Source organism: Hippichthys cyanospilos, chromosome 8 (assembly GCF_059441005.1).
Source record: "Hippichthys cyanospilos isolate Australia breed blue-spotted pipefish chromosome 8, RoL_Hcya_1.0, whole genome shotgun sequence".
Classification (NCBI taxonomy): Eukaryota; Metazoa; Chordata; class Actinopteri; order Syngnathiformes; family Syngnathidae; genus Hippichthys; species Hippichthys cyanospilos.
The window spans coordinates 7,982,668-8,001,556 of record NC_142376.1 but is presented as its reverse complement, the minus strand read 5'-3'; the positions used below and the strand labels follow the sequence as shown (position 1 = coordinate 8,001,556).

Below are 18,889 nucleotides of genomic sequence, written 5' to 3'. Positions count from 1 at the left end.
CAGATGCATCACAGAGCAGTCGTAAAAAAAACAAAAAACAAAACAGTAGTTGCATGGTTACGCTTGGCCTTATTATGGAAAACTAAATAGATTTTGTTTGTGCAAAAATACATTTACATGTACATACACACACAGACAGATATACATACTTATATATTATTACATATGGAGGACCGAAAGTGCCAAAATTCAATAAATAAATGTACCACTCAATAATGAAATAAAATTGTCAAATAATTAAATGTTTCATTAATCAATTAAAAGTGTCATTCATTAAATAAATGTTTCTATAATTAGTTAAATGTTTCATGATTTACTTTAAATGCATGAAACGTGGCATTTCAGGAATTTAGTTTGTCAGCCTCGCTCGTCAAAGTTTGATGGGCGGGTCCTCACACCTGATTGGCTACCCTGCTCAGCACTTTGTTTAAAGAGCAGGCTAACCAATCAGGTGCTAGGAACCGCCTTCTTTTGAGGAGCAGGATAACCAATCATCGAACTTTGACGACCGAGGTTGACAAACTTAAGTCATGATATGCCGCAACACTATCATTAATTAGATAAATTTTTCATAATTAACTAAAAGTGTTCATCAAATAAATCATTAAGTGTGGCAATAATTAAATAACTCTGTCATTTAATTAATGAAACATTTAAAAAATTGAACATTTACCCAATGAATGACACTTTTAATGAATGAATGAAACATTTAATTATTTAATGACACTTTTATTTAACTGTTGAATGTGACAATTATTTATTGAATTTTGGCACTTCCTGTCCTCCATAAATACATACACACCCACATAAATAAATACGTATTCTAATCAGGTATCATTTTTGTCATTTACACCGTAGGAGAATATATTATAGAGTATATTTTCTAAATATAGGTGGAATCCTTGCAATTATTCTCATTTTCTATTTGTGTGTTTGTCTGTCTTTTTCACTTGGCTGAGCAGCAATTTAATGAAGCAAAACGTTGTAACTCAAAAATCTCCCAAGTAAGTTATGGCACTCGTAAGTCAAGGGTCCACTTGTTGCTGTTTCTACATACAGTAAATAGAGAGTTATTATGGCACCTACAATAAGAGACAAAACATTAAATTGTATTGCACTAGCTACAGTATTTTTTTAATTTGACTTAGAGCTTGCAGTTTAATCTGGCTCAACGTCTTCATAAGCGTGTGTGTCACCTCTTCCTGGTTCTCGCTTAGCCTAGCTGACTTTTTTGGGGTCGTCTCCAGGGTAGGACCTTGTTTGGACTCATGGGATCGGTAACACAAATCCCTCATGTGTAACAGGGCCCGCTCCAAACATTCGACCAATTGCGTCGAACACGTGTTTTGGCTCTCCCTAAAGCTTGACACGCAGAAGACAAAACGGTCCGACTGAGGGTTGTAGCACACCCCGTATCCGTCGGGGACTACGGGTCCGTAGCAGCAGAACATCTCAAGAGTAGCGGGGACCTGAAAGAAGAATGGATTCTGGCTAAATGTCCTTTTTCTATTCAATTGCATCCGCTGTTGTGTCCCAGCAAGACAGCAAAGTTCTTTGCAACCCACTCATGAGAAATGATTATTTCAGAAGAAACAAAATGTGCAGACCAAATTCTAACGTCCACTAGAGTGGACACAAATAAGCTAGTTTATACAATACCTGACTGGTGGAGAGAATGAAGTCGTTACTGATGCCATAGGCTTGGTCTCCAAAGATCTCCGGCTTCTCAAGCTTCAGCTCTTGCGCCATCTGTCGTAATCCCAGTAGGTGGTTGTCTATCGCCAGCCCCATGATAGCCTAGAAAAGTCCAACCACACCATAAATTCTTTTTTCGCCTCTTCGCCGCGATGCTAAGTCAAGGTAGTGATAGGAATGGTGACGGCTACCGTTGCCGAATTCTTTGTCTGGGCTGATATGGCGCGTTCTAACAGCTCCATCTTCTTTGCATCCTGCTGGACACCCGTAAGGAATTAATGTCAATTTATGTTCCTTTATTCATTTAAAGTTACATATTAGTGCAAATGAAAGAGTCCAACTTCCTAGTAGTTACCAAGAATTTCAAAATGAATGGATTGACTGAAAGGATTGATTGACGTCTTAACGTGTTACCGCACGCGTCACAAAAAAGGAAATCATTTTGAAAGAATTGAAACAAATGATAATTTTCCTCAATTAGAGAAAAGTACTTAAAAATATGTTATCTTCATCACAGAACGTCCAATAGAGATGATTTTTTAATGGTGGCGTGTTCAGACAGAACTCTTTCTTTTTTTCTTTTTGTTGTGTACTTTCATTTTCTTTCTTTGCCTCTTGTTTTTTTCATTATTGTCTTTTCCCTTTCTTATGCTTTCTTGTTTCCATTTCTTCTTTTTTTGCGTTTTCTTTTGACTTCTTTCTGTTGAACTGTTTAACCCTCTTTTGTCCAAACCTTTTCATATCGCCATCAAAGGTATTTCACATCAAAGAAAAAGCATTGAAAAAAGACACCAAGGAGCTGAAATTTCACCCAAATGGTGACATTTATATTTCAACATGGCACGACCAAATTTCGCATCCCTTGGCGAAAATACTTCAAGAACATTGTTGAAGAAATGACCCAAAATACTGCCTTAAGGTTCAAATGTAGATTTTCAATTTCAAACTATTTGAGTCTTTAAGTACTAAGTTTAATACTAAGTTAAAAACGTTTTTGCCACGCACGTCACGGTTCTTAAATTTTACAACTACATCTGTCTCAAGTCGTGAATCTCTGCTGTGCACCTTTTGCTATAGTTAAAAAAAAACCAACAGCACGGAACAGTGCTAATTTGAAATGATCGTGAAAGCCTTACACAGTTGCTCGTGTTCCCATCAGTCATCGCTCGAGCAAAGGCCAGGGCCTCCGGCGTGGCCGAGCGAATGTTATCCACTCTGCCGTTCTTAAAGCGCCGAACGGATGCGCTCTCGTAGGTGGAAACCGCTCTGCCATGACACCTGCTCGCACGGAGCGAGAACGGGTCACAAAGACATTTCAATACGTTCCGCCGTGTTATTCGACTCCCTCTTACCCGTAGTAGGCCAACTGAAGAGCTACCTGGATGAAGGCATCCGGGCTCATTTTCAACCCCTTGATCATTTCTTTCCCGTAATGGCCGAACTTGAAGACGTTCATGTCGAGATTCTGGACGAGCCTTTGCAGACACATTGCTGTTAGCTAAAAGCAGACTCCCAACACCTCATCTGCATCCGTAAAGTCAGTTGTAACGCCAGACCGGTGGAGTCTGTCTGCAGATGAGGCGAGGAGATTTTGCACCACCGGGGTACATTTCCAGCGGAGTCGTCGCGGAGCTGGCAGCTTGCTCGCAGTCGCAGCTGGGACCGCTTTGGAGGGACTGTCGGTCCTAGCGCCAAAACGTAATCAAGTATTAATGTTCAAATCTGGCTTTGTGAAATCGATTTGGTTTCTGTTTTACTGTTGAATTCTTACACGTGTTTGAGAAGATACTCCGCGCACTGCACCAGAACGATCCCTTCAAACGCCGAATGCTCGCACACAACTCCGCAACAGCCGTCGACCCCTACGACAAACTGGCACGATGACGTTGTTTTAAAAAAGTATTCGTAAATGACTTAGTTATCACACTTCCAAGGGTCTGCCAATATTTGGACAAAAAATCGCATTGCTGGGGTAATAACAAAAAATTGCTTCTGCCAAAAAAATATGCTTGCCACAAAAAATCTGTTGTGATTTTTTTTAACATATTCAAGGCCCTAATTATTCATATCAAACATTCCAATTTGAATTTCTTTTTTATATAGATATAGACATAATTGTGTTTTTCACTGAAAGCATATTATTGCTTTTATTGTACATAGAGGGTATCAAAAATAAATAAATAAAAACTATATATGTATGGATAGGTCTGATGCAGCTGAACATTTTGAGTGGTCGAAATTAAAAAAAGCATTCATAAATGACTTAATTATCACACTTCTAAGGGTCTGCCACTATTTGAACAAAAAACAAGTTTTAAAAAACACCACAGGGTTTAAGACTTTTTTTTTTTGGTACTATAGTACAGTACAGTAGTGTTGTGTTCAAGATCACACTATCCAAGACCTTGACAGACCAAAATTTCAAGTCCCTCAAATGAATTCCCATTTTTTGAATAATTTACTAACGTTGAACGTGAGTTGATTTTTTAATTTTTGTTTAATTTTCTGTACGTATGGATTTTCAGACACCAACAAAATTTGCCAACGCTAACTGGTTAGCAATCGCGATTAGCCTGAGCGCACTAGCTATTATCATTTAAGGTCAACAAACACTCTCATTTATTTCACAAATACAATGTTATATGTACATTAAACATGGATGTGTCTCGTTAATGTCACTTATAGACTAACTAATGTTTTTTTTCTTCTTATTTTCCATCTTCTGCCTATTCATCATCTTTGAACCCAAACTTTTGATATTCCCAGGTTTTGGAGGGAGTATTCCTATCCTTCCTCCCATTGCAACGCTACGGACGTCTTCAAGAAAAGTTTTTTGTAAGAAACGGCGATACAAACATGGTTATGGCTGAGCTTTGAGGTGGATGTTTTTAGTCCGGCAATTTTTAGGGTTCACTGACCTGACTTGGTCGACTTATTTTATTTATTTATGTATGTATTTATTTATTTATTTATTTATTTATTTTGGGAGGGTGGGGTTATTTATTTATTTATTTACGTATTTATTTATTTCAGCGCTACTCGACTAAGCCAAAACCAAGACGAGCCAAGACCAAAAAACATTTTAATAGCCAATGGTGAACTTCAAAAGATGTATTTTCTCTTGTAATACTTTTAACAGCCAAAAACAGGGTCACAAAAAACTCAGTCATGTTATTTGGAAAGTTGGTTTCTAACATACAACTTGACGTTATTTGTTGTTTTAACAAATACTTCTCATTATCATACTAATACATTTGAAGAATAGCAGAACAGTCAAGTCAAATGTCAAATCTAGGACTTTGGCCAGTTCGAGACCGAAACAAAACCAAACGTTTTGGGAACCGTACTGACCCAGTCCTTCAAAATGTGGTATTGAGACCGAGCCTGCCTTTGAGTATTACGAAACTAGTCCATAGCATCTGGTTTGTTCACATGTATATGTTTGTCCTATATGTGCCTACTGTGGCATGTTAATTCCTTGTAAATCAAAGGGAACATTTGAAATTACTCTCTTAGGGACTAATTAAAGGGTTCCACTATGCTTCCAACTACAAGAACACACTTTTTGTTCTGTAATCCAAGCACACGCAAACCACGCAAACCAAGTCCTTGCAAAGATCATACTTATAACCTAATGAAAGCGATCGATGACTTTCAACAAGCAGCACAAACCTGCATGCTCTTGTCGTACCACCGGTTCCCCCCATTCGCAGAGGCTCCTCCCCCATGCAACATCAACATAGCCCGAGCGGAGTCTGTCAACTCGACCTTGTTGCTATCATCCAGACAGACCAAACAAAGGCAGCGCTCAATCAGGTCCAAAGAGTCCCGGTTGGTGGACTCTGAATCAGAGAAAAGGCGCCAACAGTCGGGATTGGATACGTCATCTCCGGCGGATGGTTCAGTACCTCTGAGGAGTTCTCTCCGAGACTCCGCCCACTCCGTTCGACCATCGGAAGTGAGAAGACCCATCGGGGGCTGACGCTCATTTTCATCGTCGGCCATTTTCACAATCTTCTCCAGCTGAGTCAGGAGGTCTCGATCGCTCAGACGGCGGGAATTAATCACCAGGTCCAGTGCAAAAAACTGAGCACATTGCATCACAAGTGTTTACGATTCTTTTTCTTGAGGTACCCTTGTTGGTTTTTATAAGTAACAAGATAAATCAAAATTTCTCCATATCTAGAACATCTGCACACAAAAAAAAAAAATCATACAGCTGATATCCTGTGGTTGCAAAACTGCACACCATCCTAACTAGAAACGCGACTGAAATAAACCAATAACATTCAAACTCGGGTTAAATATCAGCCAGCACATGCTCGGCCATGTGTTAAATTCCCTTGAAGTTCCCAAATGAAATTCTGCTGTTCTAGAAGGCTTTTTCTGACATTTTTGCCTGAAAATTTTGAGCTTAAAAACTCTTCCATCTCACCTGATTCTTACAAGCCACGATGATATGTTCTGGTTCTGCCGTCACGCTATCGTCATGGACGACCAGCGTGTCCCTCTCGGGGCCCGGCAGACGATAGGCGCCGAAGATCCGATTGTACTGCTCCATACAAAGGGGGGTTCCAGCAAGTTGACCCCTGGCATAGTCCACAGGTATCGCACCTCTGCACATAACCATTCACGTGTTTGAAGGGGGCGCTGGCGTTGACCTTTTATTGTTTTTAATCCTCTCTTACTTACGCATCAAGCAAACCCTTGTACTCTAAGATTCCAGTAATCAAATTGGCGGCAAAGCTACAAGAAAAAAGATAAAACAACAGACAGTGGTAAGCTCTTTTCATTTGACTGAATCATGGATTATAACGCATATATGGATTATATATATGCCTTTTTCTTTTGAGTATGATCGGCGTCAAAGAAGTCTACAGTACATCGGATCTCAGTCAACCATCATTTGCAGTGTAACACGCACCTCAGAGAATCGATGGGTGCTGCGAAGTTCTGACGTGGGAACACCATGGCGGGGCTGGAGTTGACCGGCAGAGCCAATCGATTGTTTAGGTACATGTCATTCAACCAGTAGTCGTACACCTGCAGAATTAAACGAATTACCCGTAAAAGCGGTAGTCTTTTTGAGTAATAGAAGACTACATTTCCCTATGAAGATCGGCGCTCAGCAGGGCGAAAATCTTGAGTTCTCGGCGCGTGCTTCTAGACTGTATTACATTTTTGTTTCCAGTAGCTGTGTGAAGCATGGATAGCGATGTGTTCCTGAATCCAACTGTCCAAACAATATGCTACCTCGCAAATTCATGATATCTATCATTAGCGTTAGTGTTTTAATTTGACCATTGGATACCACTTTTTGTTCGGGAATCCCTCCGTGTTTTTTAGCTAATGCTGCGAAAGAAAGTCTCGCCTCTTATCTTTTTGTTGTCTCACAAAACTTTCATTTTTGCAGCGTTTTTTCCATGACAACTGTAATTGCACACAGGTGTTTGAATCAACTGTCATCTGTGTAATAAATAACCAATACCGTGTTAGCAGTCGCCATGTTTGTAGTTTTTTGTGTGCCAGGGTTCCTGCCACCCACCCCAACATTGCTTAGTGCAAGTAACAGCAATAACATACTGTACCCTCCATGTTGTGACAAACTAGCTGTCAGTTTCATCAGAAGAGTTATGAAAAATATTCTATTAAGGTGGAAAAATTCATTCGTCTTTCTCTAAAGTCAACGCAATCAGATTAATCAGCTCAAATTTAGTGTTAAGCCTCAAACGGAATGATAATTCACGTATACTTATGCAGTACAAGTGCTGTTAATGAATGTGGGTTAAAAAAAAGTTAAATTATCAGTGCCTTGCAGCCTCCCATTGGTGTGTCGCATGTGTGTCTCCATTTACCCAGTTGTCCGTTTTCTCCCTTCTCTCCACCAGTTTGCATTGCAGTAGCTCCCCCACACCTCCGGGGGCACCAAAGCGCTCCACTGCCTCCTGGGTTTTTTGGAAGCCCTCTTCAGTCAGCAAGTGTTTTACACATCTCAGGTACGTGTCCAAAGTGTCCTTTAACGCAGGCAGCGGCAGTTTGGGCAAACTCTGGATAGAAAGGGGGGGTTCGTTTCAATAGCCATATGATAACTCCATATTATTTTTGTAAAATGATGGAATGACATATTCACATCAGTGGCCTTGGGGTGTTTGGGGGGCTCTTGGTTGAGAAGTGACATGTTGCTGGCACGCAGAAGAACTCGATTTCCTTCTCTAGACAAATGGGCAGGAAATGGCTGGCTGACACTCATATGGTATAACAGATGCAGATATGATGTGTATGTCTATAATTTATGTATCTTGTTTGATTCTTTTTGCTGTCCTTATTGTAAACTTCCCTCACGTTATCACATAAAGTTTCAATAAAAGTAAAACAAATACAATCAATTCTTAAAGCCATAACAAAACACTATACCATCACTATTTGTATTATTAATAATAATACTCATAAACATGTAACATGCTAAATGATAGAAATAGACACTTTTTAAAACAGTACAATAATATAACCGCTTCACTACTACTGATGTTAATAATTAAAAAATGATTTTTTAAAAATAGTAAATATAGCATGCATTAACAAAGCATTCCTTCAGAATAAAAATCATCACAAATATGTATGTAACTATAAAAAAAGCCATCTAATACAGTAATAAAATATTTTTAAAAATATCATTGTATATCCTGGTTAATAACTATTTTAAAACTGTTTTCTTAATGTGTGAAGAAAAATTCTCTAAGTATTGTGCAAGCATTTTCAATTGTATTAAATCTAAAACAGATATTGTTTATGTTTCCTTATCCTTATGTCCTTATAGTCTGTTTTTAAAATCGACATTTTAAAGTTGACATTTGTCTTCTGTAATGAATGACGGACACCTGTTTACCTCACGCAAAAATATAAATTTAAAAATATGATTTTCAGGGGAAATCTCACTCAAACTAAACTGTAAAAAATTGGATAATTGTCTTACCTGTAAGTAGACAAAAGCCGTTTCTCGGTCGTCAGCCTCCGGTGAGGGGTTGAAATTCGCCTTCCTTCATTTTTTTCCGAGCATCCTTCATCCATAGACATGACCAGGAAACAAGCTCAACTATTAAGTCCCTCGCTGTGGCTCCACAGAGATGCTGGGGGGGTGGGGGGCAGCAAGGCTCCTCCCTGAAGTCCAGCCATTCGCCAGCAACTTTTATTCGCCGCATCACTCGTTCACGCCGCCATCACCATGTCATACGAATGGTGGAATTGTCCGTGTAAGGGCTCATTCTTCATTTTATTTATTTAATTTTGTCACCACAAATATGATATAGTTTGTTATTTCTCATTTGAAATTCATTAATTTAGATCCGGTTATTTTCGGGAAATCTTTAAAAATCAATTAAGGCTTCAATTCTATATCGCGTCTCTCAATTTAGGCAAAATTCTGTGAGGCTTTAAGTATGTAACTTAAAAGAAATTTAGGAGACCTTTCAAAGAAATTCAAAAGGATCATCTACTATGGTTTTTGCATAAGAGATGTTTGTATATTTTTTTTGTTTGTTTTAGTCTATAATCTGCTGATTGCATAACCATTTGCATACATGATAATAAAATAATAATAAAATAAAATAATACAGTGTGAATACAAACCTGCACTTCGTTAACTCACTCATTGCCAGTTATTTTCAGACTATTTTTTACTCTTTATACTTAAAAAAAAAAAGTAAATACCTGAGATTAAACGTACTCTGTTAAAATGTATAAATACAGATAATTTTAATAATTGTGTGAAAAACACATTTTTTAAATGCACTTTTTTCTCACTAAACTTTTACAGCGGATATTTCAAACCTCTGTTTTGCAGGAAAATATTCAATTTCACTTCATCTGTCAGAATATTTTTTTTTTACAAATAAGGTGACAGTATACAATAGTGACAGAAAGAACAATGAAATGATGGTCTACTTGATATCAGAAGATATTATGAAAATGTGTATGTACCTCATTAATAAAATAAGTTCAATTCATGAGTAAACAGACAATATTATCATTAATACGCACTATTTTTGGCTCAAATATTGTGAAACAGTTTTTAAGCACCAAGGCCATACATATAGCATGTACACTATTCTAAATCCATTTTACATCAATCTAGCATAATAATATAAAAAAATATGCTCAATAAAGTTTGGGAAACATTTTTTAATGATTCCCAAAAGCAGATCATACATTTAGGCTTTGCATTCCGTGATTACATCTTCAAGAAAAGACACCAAAAATAAAGATATTCAGGGACACACACCTATACACACACACATACATTATTTTGCATAATTATTGGGTTCATAGCTGTGCAACTGAAAACATACATTGCAAGTGTGGATTCAAATCCATTGACGCCTCTAATCCCTGAATTGTAAATTCATACAATCACGTTTTTGTTTTTTTTTGTTTTTTTTTAAAGGCCACTGCATGGCTACCTTCTACTGCAAAAAGCTCAAGCTGGAAGGACACAATTCAACATTTGGCACTTCAATTGAAAACATCAATACGGTCAACTCTCTCTCGTCACCTGTTTTGTATTTGAATTTTTTTACCTGGGGAATCCATCCTAAGATGTTCACTGAAAAATATTTGTGGATTTGCCTGGGTTGTTAGCGGGAGTTACGGAAATTGGCTGCTGAGTAATGGGTTGCTTTTACAAGCATCAATACATTTCCGTACTTGAAAATCCATGAGTAACTCCAAAAGATCAATTAAAGATGCTAAAAGATGGCCACAATGCACAATTTTTGCCCAAGTGAAGCTCCTCAGCTCACATCAGCAAAGTTCTTTGGCGCCAAGATGCCACCAGATGGCAGCGAAGCACAATTTTGGTCTACGTATCACCGAGTATTACTTTCCATTTTTAATGTTCGACGTAGATTTAGGATGAGCAAAAAACAGCAAATAGGTGAGTTTTCAGTGAATAACGTAGGACAGACTTCAATTAAAACTTGTGAATGGCAGCCCCAGAAATCTGCAGTGGTTCACGAAATACATTTTTCATTTTCACAGTCATAGGGAAACGACAAATATTAGTTTGGCAACCCCGGTTTGACATATTTATGACCTAGTGGTATACAAAGAATCACAGTAAAAAAATCAAACCACAGATTCACAACTTAAATTTTCACTTTATTTAATTCAGTATAGTTCATCAAGTGCAGGTCACTCATCTTTAAAGGGCAAGTCACTCTAATTTTCTTTAACATAATACTTTGTTTTATGCGTGGTCTAAAAATGGAATTTTGATTAATATCGCATTTTTGGAATGTAAATGAGGGAACAAATTGTCTCCGTTTGTCATTAGCTGTCGACTGAAAATGACATCACCGGTTTTCTGGGTTTTGTCATGTGACATTGGCCCGCTGATCCATGATTGGTCATTACCTCTGGGCAACTGTGATGTCATTTGAAGTCAACTGCAAGTGGCAAAATGGCCGCCCCCAGAGATGCAGACGGATTTTGTTGCCTGATTCGTATTCCACAGACACAATATTAACCAATTCAATCCCAAAGACGTATTTTTATGATATTTTTATGATATTTTTATTATTTTTTTAATAAGACTATGCACCAATTCTTTAGTACTGAACTTGTTTTAATATCTATATATTTTTTCAAGAGTTTGGCGAAGGAAGGGTCTAAAATGTCTCGTGATGAATGAATTAAGTACCAAAGTAATCATTTACATTAGGTAATTACCAGCTAAAATAATTGATTACTGTATTTTCCACATTATAAGGCGCAAAAGGAAGCCTTCAATTTTCTCAAAAGCTGACTCTGCACCCTGCAATACAGTGCGCCTTATACATATTCGGGGGACGAAAAACTAAAATAACTTATCACAAATCATTTTTGTTCTTCATTTCTGATTGAAATGTTTGACTGGCTTACAGTATCTGATTGTTTTGTTGAAATTCCCTTTCGTGCAGTGCCGTCTAGTGGATGTGTAATGCAAGCCCAGCCACTACTGTAGCTTCTATTCTATGCGCCTTATATATGAAAAATGTTATAGGTAATTATACTAAAGTAATTGATTACTTTTGGGAAAGTATTAGTATCATTTTACTATGATTAATTACTTTATGTACTTTAATACTTGGAGTAATCAGCTATTTTTAGGTAGTAAAGTCATTGGAACTTGACAAAATCACTTTAGTGCTTCATTACCTAAAATAATTGATTACTTTAGTTATTTTTAGAACTTCCTGTCATCAAAGAAATAAGATTAAAAAAAATAATACAGATTCGTACCTGGGATTCAATGTCTGGATGCTTAAAAAATGTACAAATATGTCTTTGGGATTGAATGACTTAAAACATTATACAATATCCAGACTCGTAGACTAGCTTGCATAGAACAAATGATCGTAAGGATATTTTTGGGCTTGACTTCCCTTTTAACTCGCTCACTACCATTGACGGCTATAGACGTGAAAAATCTATGATGACTGGGCTGCCAGTGAATGAGTTGTAAATCTTAAGAAGTGTTTGCTTTAAAACTCATTTGAACTAAAGCGTATTTCCCCCTCTAATTTAGAGCAGTTCCTATCGTTTAAACTGAGCATGACGTCGAAGCGGAATCATTTTAGAGATTCTTGGTGGAGATTTTCTTACTTACTTGGAGAGCTCATCATTGGTAAAAAGTTCAAGAAGCACTGATACAAGCAATTCTAAAAAATAGACATTTTTGGGGTCTCGGTTGTCAGCGGAGGTTTCCTGCGCTTCAGGCGTACTCCCCACCCGAGGATTCCTCCTCGGAAAAGGAGCGCCGCACGAACGTCTCGATGCCGTTCTCGTCCATGGTGGCGCACAGGCCTTTCCTCTTCTTCTCCTTCTGCTCGGCCTTGATGGAGTCGTAGAGCCCCGCGGGCCCGTCCTCCAGCAGTATGTTCCTCTCCGAGTAGGACGGCCTCATCTGGGCCACGTTCTTGAGCAGCAGCAGGGCGGGCGCGTACAGCACGTTGGCCAGGCCCATGCCCAGGTTGAGCTGCACGAAGCCCAGGTCGTGCACGATCTTGCCGGCCACCACGGGCCCCATGGCGTAGGCCACGCAGTAGGAGATGTCGGCGATGGCGTAGACGCTGCCGTAGACGGACACGTGGCGCACGTCCACCAGGAAGCCCAGCGTGGGGAGCAGCGCCGTGTCCACGAAGGCGATGCCGAAGCAGATCCCGCACAGCGGGATCATCAGCTCGCCGAAGTTCTTGCACGCCGGCACCGTGCACGAGCTGGCCCCGATGAAGACCATGCCGATGGCGCCGTAGAACCACTGCAGGTGCGGGTACTTGGCGGCCAGCTTGACTGTCAGGAAGACCCCCAGCACGTGCGGGAAGAAGGCGGGGAACCAGGTCATGCCCACCTCCCACTGGGTGGAGTGCATGGTCTCCTCCATCCACTTGGCGATGGTGGGCTCCAGGAAGGCCAGCGGGATGTTGCAGATGGTCAGCGCCCCCGCCACCACCGCGATGTACGGGTCCATCATCAGCCGGTAGATGGGCGTCCCCACCGGCATGTTGGCCCGCTCCCGGTTGGAGAAGGGCTTGAGCACGGCCAGGCACATGACCCCGTCCGCCAGGCACACGGCGGCCAGGATGAGGAAGGGAACCCGCTTGCCGGCGAACTCGTACAGGACCCCGCCGAAGGGGGGCGCCACCAGGCTGCCGAAGGAGATGAAAGCCAGCGCGATGCCCAGCGACTTGCTGCGCTCCGCCTCCTCCGTGTAGCGGTCGGCGATGAGCGCGATGCCCGACGTGTCGGCGAAGGCCGAGCCGATGCCTTGCATGCTGCGCGCCACGAACAGCGTGGCGTAGTTCTCGGCGAAAGCGAACATGAGCGTGGACAGGAACATGATGCTCAGGCCGATCACCAGCGGGATGTCGTAGCCCACCCGGTCGATGAAGGTGCCGCTCAGGGGGTTGACGAGCAGCTGCACGATGGCTTTGGAGGCGAACAGAACCCCGATTTGCACGTCGAAGTTGTCGGCCGCGGGGGCGCGCGCGCTGGCGTTGCTGGAAAAGTTGCCGCGCGCCGGAGGGAGCTGCGCGTGCGCCGCCGCCTGCAACCCCTCCAGGTAGTCCGGGATGATGGGCACGATGACCATGTACAGCATGTTATCCAGAAGCAGGACCACGCACACGATGACCAGGATGATGCGGTTCTGCCGGGCCGGATCTTGCATGGCGCTGCCCAGCTGCTTAGTTCGGTCCCCCATCTGGGACAGTTTGGAGGCGGCCACCTGCGCCAGATTCGGAGCTTGTCCCGTACTTGCCTCCGGCTCCATTTTTACCTCAACTTTTCAAGCGCTTAGTCGACGTACAATCGCAACTCTTTACTTAGGAGTTTCTTTGTCAACGCTTAACGTCGTCTCCGTCCGCGCCCTCGCCATCGTCCCCCTTTCGAATTTTCTCTGGCGTCACTCGTTTGCGGTCATGCTTTCGCAACGAGCTGGCTGCTTTTTAGAACTCACACTGCGATGCTTGCGGAGTCCCGAGGGTGAAGTGCTTTCCCCTCCCATCTTGAGAAGCAAAAGGCAATGACGCACGGCCCTTTTATGTTAATTAAATTCACGCACACGCATACGCGGCGTTACCGCATTATGGAAATATTCAAGATACGCGGATCGTTCTGCTCACACTTCGTATACATCGCTACCAATTAAAAGAGGAGAGTGCGCTCGATTCACTCAACTAACCAAAGTTTTTAATTCCTGAGCTTTTAGTAACAGAATAAACCAACACTGTGTGCAATCACTGGTTAATTATGTTTTTTTTTTTAATTTAAAAAAAGACAAGTAAGTACAAGATGGGGTAGACCTATTTAAAACCCGAATCATGCGTTAAATTGCAGTATTGTTGCGCCATCTACAGGTGTGTTTAGGCTTCTTGAAAATTAGATTTTATTGAAGATATAAACATTAGGGTAATGAAACTACAGAGAATCAGTTCTTCCAAATGTGAAAGATTAAAAATATTTTCTCATTGCCGATTTTACTATTGATCGATGCGTTTGACCGTCTCTTGAAATGTTCTTCTTCTTCTTATTATTATTATTATTTTGACCCATACGATCCAGATCTGCACTGCTGATATTTGTTTTGAGATCCTCAAAATTTGATTGAGCATACTCCATCCCACAAAATGCCTTTTCTCTTCCAATGAAGGGCATCTCTATTTCTGTAAAGATAAAAATCTAAAAAAATTAACATTAAATGACGACCTCTTGAAAAACGCGCTGTCAAATTGAGAAGAAATTGGAACGGGAGTTCGTTTGGATATCATTTTGCCCAAATGCTAAGTGAGCATTTTATTAATACTTATTTTTGCTACACCTTTATTAAGTATGCAATATTTTGGCAACGTATGGTTTAAAAGAAGTCACATTTGGTGATCGTTTTTCTGCTCTTTAATGATGTGGGGAAAAATGACAAGAGACTGACATCTAGTGGGCAAAAGGGGAAATAAAACGTATCCATGAAAAATCCCCTTTGAGTTGCTTTCAAAATCAGCGGCAACGTCAAGATTCTTAAAATAACACTCTAAAATAAACAGAGTGACGAAAATTTACCATTCAACTGATTATACATGCAAATACACTTTCTAAAAATAAAGACACTTGAAAGGAACAAAAGAAGGAAAAAGGAATCATTAATAGACAACGCAGTTCAGAACCGTTTCCATGTTCAAAGAGAATATTAAGTAGAAAAACATATCGAGTCCTCACCCTCAAATAGCAGAGCAAAGGTGGCAAAGTCTTTCTCTCGTGTGCTTGTTTATATTTGGCCAGCAGAGGTCCTTCTTTTCCCGTACATTTTCTCAAATCAATTCTTGGAGACTTGAAATTATGACATTTAAAAACAAAAACAGAAATGTGTCGTGAAACGTCAAGAGACTTGTTCCTTGAGGAGAAAAACATCAATATGGATACGAAGTGATGTCACCAAACATTATGACGGTTAAAAAAAAAAAAAAAAGTAGTTCTAGTTGGCCGTTCCGGTCCCTCAGTTAAGTCATAGTTTTTTTATTTAGTTTAGTTAGTATTAGTTTTTTACTTCGTTCCAAACTGGGGATGTGTCTTCATTCACATTAATTCCACCAAGTTCAGATGTTCTAGTAGGCTCTCTCGATATTTTTGCATTCCTTGCGTTTGTTATTCAGTGACCATTAGACTTATTAGTTTCATATACACAGTTAATTACTGTTTTTAGCTGTCTTCAGAATGAACCAATCACAATCAAATTCATGTTAAAACGGTATTAACGGACACAATATTTATGATAAATTCCAAATAAAGTACAGATGGTCTACTGCAGCGGTTTTTGAATGGAGTTAATGAGTACACTTGTATTTTGACCATTTTTGTCTCATTTTCTTCCACTTTGTTCTTTCAGTATTTTAGCCAAGGATTGGCACACTCCAGGTAGTGTGATAAGTATGGGGTCGGGCCACGTTGAACTTTGACAACTGGATGAAATTTCAGCTCCCTTTCGTCTTCTCTCAATGCTTTCCCTTTGATGTAAAATAATTGTATTGTAATGTAAGGCTTAGACAAAATACCACAAAAAGCTTAACAGGATTTCTGCAGGTATTGGAATTCTTAAGTATTACTTTTCAAACCTGTGACAGGAACAGCAATGCTTAGTTTAAAATTGAGAGCAGATTAATTGGAAAATGAAGGAAAATATTTGCTAAATTGTGTTGCAGGGACTCCTCTGCTAAGCACTAATCACTTTAAGGTTAAAACAAACAAAGAAATATGGTGTAGTAGCTCTTTTGATATTGTGTTTTTTTGTTTTATTTTAAAACACAACCCACAGTTTACACATTTATCAGTAGTTGCAAAAAAAATGCATTTGTCCAATTAGTTATTTTTTTCAGCTTTTACATGTGAAGATGACATGCACAATGAAGTCACTTTTACATAAGACACATCAGGGTTTTAAGCACTTTGACCGCGTTGCCCCAAGCGCCATACGACATGAATGCAGCCTGTGTTGTCCTTTCCTCTCGGGTCTTTGTGTGACGTAGGACACGTTAAATCCAGCCAATGAATCCAAATCCAAGCCCCCCAAAAATATAAGGGGATCAAAATTTTCAAGTTTTATTTTTAGACGACCTGTTACGTCAGTCAGCATCGATAATCACATTTATTTCCCTTGGCGAGTGTTCTGTAAGTGGAAAGCTTAACACACACACGCATGCGCGAGCGCGCACACGCACAAACAAACACACCCACACTCACAAACAAATACTTTATTCATTTCTATTTCTTAGAGTAAAATTATTGAACATTTAAAAAAAAGTTTTGCTCTAATAGCAGTAGTACATTTTGTTACACATATATATATATATATATATATATATATATATATATATATATGTATGTGTGTGTGTGTTTCTTATAATTTTGTCTGCTAAATATCTGTTAACAGACCAAAGCCTTCTACAAAAGTAATACCATCTTGTGGTATCTTGGTGCCAAGAAACTATGTTGATGTTAGGGGAGGAGCTTCTATAAAACAGACTATATTTGTGTTGTACATAATAAACTAAAACGTAGTATTTTAGCATCACCGTGTGGAATAATTTTGCCAAAAAGCTTTTAGGAGATGCTCGAGAGCTTTGTTTACTATAAAAATTGTGCTTTGGCGCCATCTTGTGGCACGTTGGTGCTAAAAAGTGATGTTCAATTAAGGGGAGGAGATTCTAATAGGCGGGTTGTATTTATATTTAGTAGAAAAGTAGTGCATCAGCACCATTGTGTGGTGTTTTGGTCGCAGGGAACTATGTTGAAATGAAAGGAGAAACTTCTTTATAAAACAGATCAGGGTACTGTCTAAAAAACAAATCTAAATTGAGGTAGGATCAACAAAGTATTTTCTTGTATAGTTTTGTAGCAATTCTGCTGTGATCTGCTTTGAAAACAAGCTCAGCAAATTCAAGATGGCCACGTAATCTTGTACACTCGCCAAAGTATTAATGTCCAAATCCCGAAAACCACCGCAGCCAAATGCCAACATCGGAAATAACCCTGGCTCCACATGAATGCTTGCACAATGAAGCTGTGCGTGCGCGCATGCGTGTGTGTTTTTAAATATCAACTGGGTTTTACACTGTATGTAAAAAAAATAAATAAAAAAATATCCCGATGTCATGCATGTCAGTGTTGGCAAAAACATATTCCTGGCACATATATATGTGTGTGTGTGTACCACACCATTCATTTGTCTTTTTATTTTTTTCATGTTTGCCTGGTTTTAAACCCGCATCTTTCTGCCTCCATTTTTTTCCTGTTTGTGTGCGGGTGTGTTATGCGTTTTTGTGTGTATCTGGTTTTGAGTGAGTGCACGTAAGCTGTGTGGTGTGAACAGTGCACTGTGGTCAACGTGAGCGGTTTAATGAATTAAAACAGTGATTTCTAAAGAGCAGTGACGCACAGCCAGGCCCACTTTAATCCAGATTACATTGAAACACTAATCCTGTAAAAATACGCTTTCTTCTAGATAAATAATGTCCTTTTTTTCCCTCTTCACTGGTGCGCACGTTTAATTGTCGTGTACCGAAACCATCAGCGGCACATGCATACAGTACCTGTTGGCTGCGTGTGTGTATGTTTGTGAGTATGTGCATCATGCAAAGCGGTGTATTTGACTTAAATGGACAGGCGAGCAGCTTTGTTACATTGTAATAACGCGACAGTCCGAGAGACGGCGGAAATTGGCCCAAATCAGTGACAAAACACACCGCAAAGACAATGTGTTAGAAGCGGAACACCCAACCCCCCGCCCCCCAAAAAAGGCCCAAATCACAAACAAATCAATGACATCGGGATTTGAATTTTTCTGGTAGCTAAAAGGGAGGTCTGATAGTCGGCAGAAATCAGCCCATATCAATGACAAATCAATGACATTTTAATAACATTGTGCTGAGAGGCCCCCAATAGGGCCCCTTACTAGTTTTTGATTTCTGGTAGCTAATGATAGGTGGGGAGGGGGGGGCAGAAATAGTCCATATCAATGACATTCAGCATTCAATGAGATTTTGTTGAGAGTCCCCCAATAGGGCCCCTTACTAGCTCTTGATTTCTGGTAGCTAAAGGGGGGGCAGATCGTTGGCAGAAATCAGTCCATATCAATGAAATCAATGACAATTGACCCCCCCCCCCCACACACACA

General features: G+C 40.0%; 2 protein-coding genes across 4 annotated transcripts; both read right to left on the bottom strand.

Moving 5' to 3' along the window:
• Positions 1–21: 21 nt before the first annotated feature.
• chata (choline O-acetyltransferase a) lies at positions 22–8,686 on the bottom strand. Of its 3 annotated transcripts, none has more exons than XM_088421589.1 (15): positions 8,669–8,686; positions 7,826–7,907; positions 7,551–7,742; positions 6,620–6,738; positions 6,388–6,441; positions 6,131–6,311; positions 5,604–5,781; positions 5,368–5,537; positions 3,467–3,567; positions 3,252–3,380; positions 3,048–3,170; positions 2,832–2,973; positions 1,887–1,952; positions 1,660–1,797; positions 22–1,469 (listed from the first exon to the last, which is right to left on the bottom strand). In XM_088421589.1, exons 2-15 carry the CDS (start codon positions 7,871–7,873, stop codon positions 1,122–1,124), a joined length of 1,989 nt encoding a protein of 662 aa, XP_088277715.1. In that variant the 5' UTR covers positions 7,874–7,907; positions 8,669–8,686; the 3' UTR covers positions 22–1,121. The 3 variants fall into 3 exon arrangements, with proteins under 3 accessions (XP_088277715.1, XP_088277716.1, XP_088277717.1); XM_088421590.1 differs by having other exon boundaries at positions 1,887–1,949; XM_088421591.1 differs by having other exon boundaries at positions 6,131–6,284.
• Positions 8,687–9,876: 1,190 nt separating this feature from the next.
• slc18a3a (solute carrier family 18 member 3a) lies at positions 9,877–14,168 on the bottom strand. The gene has a single exon (XM_088420657.1). It carries the CDS (start codon positions 13,997–13,999, stop codon positions 12,443–12,445), a length of 1,557 nt encoding a protein of 518 aa, XP_088276783.1. The 5' UTR covers positions 14,000–14,168; the 3' UTR covers positions 9,877–12,442.
• Positions 14,169–18,889: the final 4,721 nt, after the last annotated feature.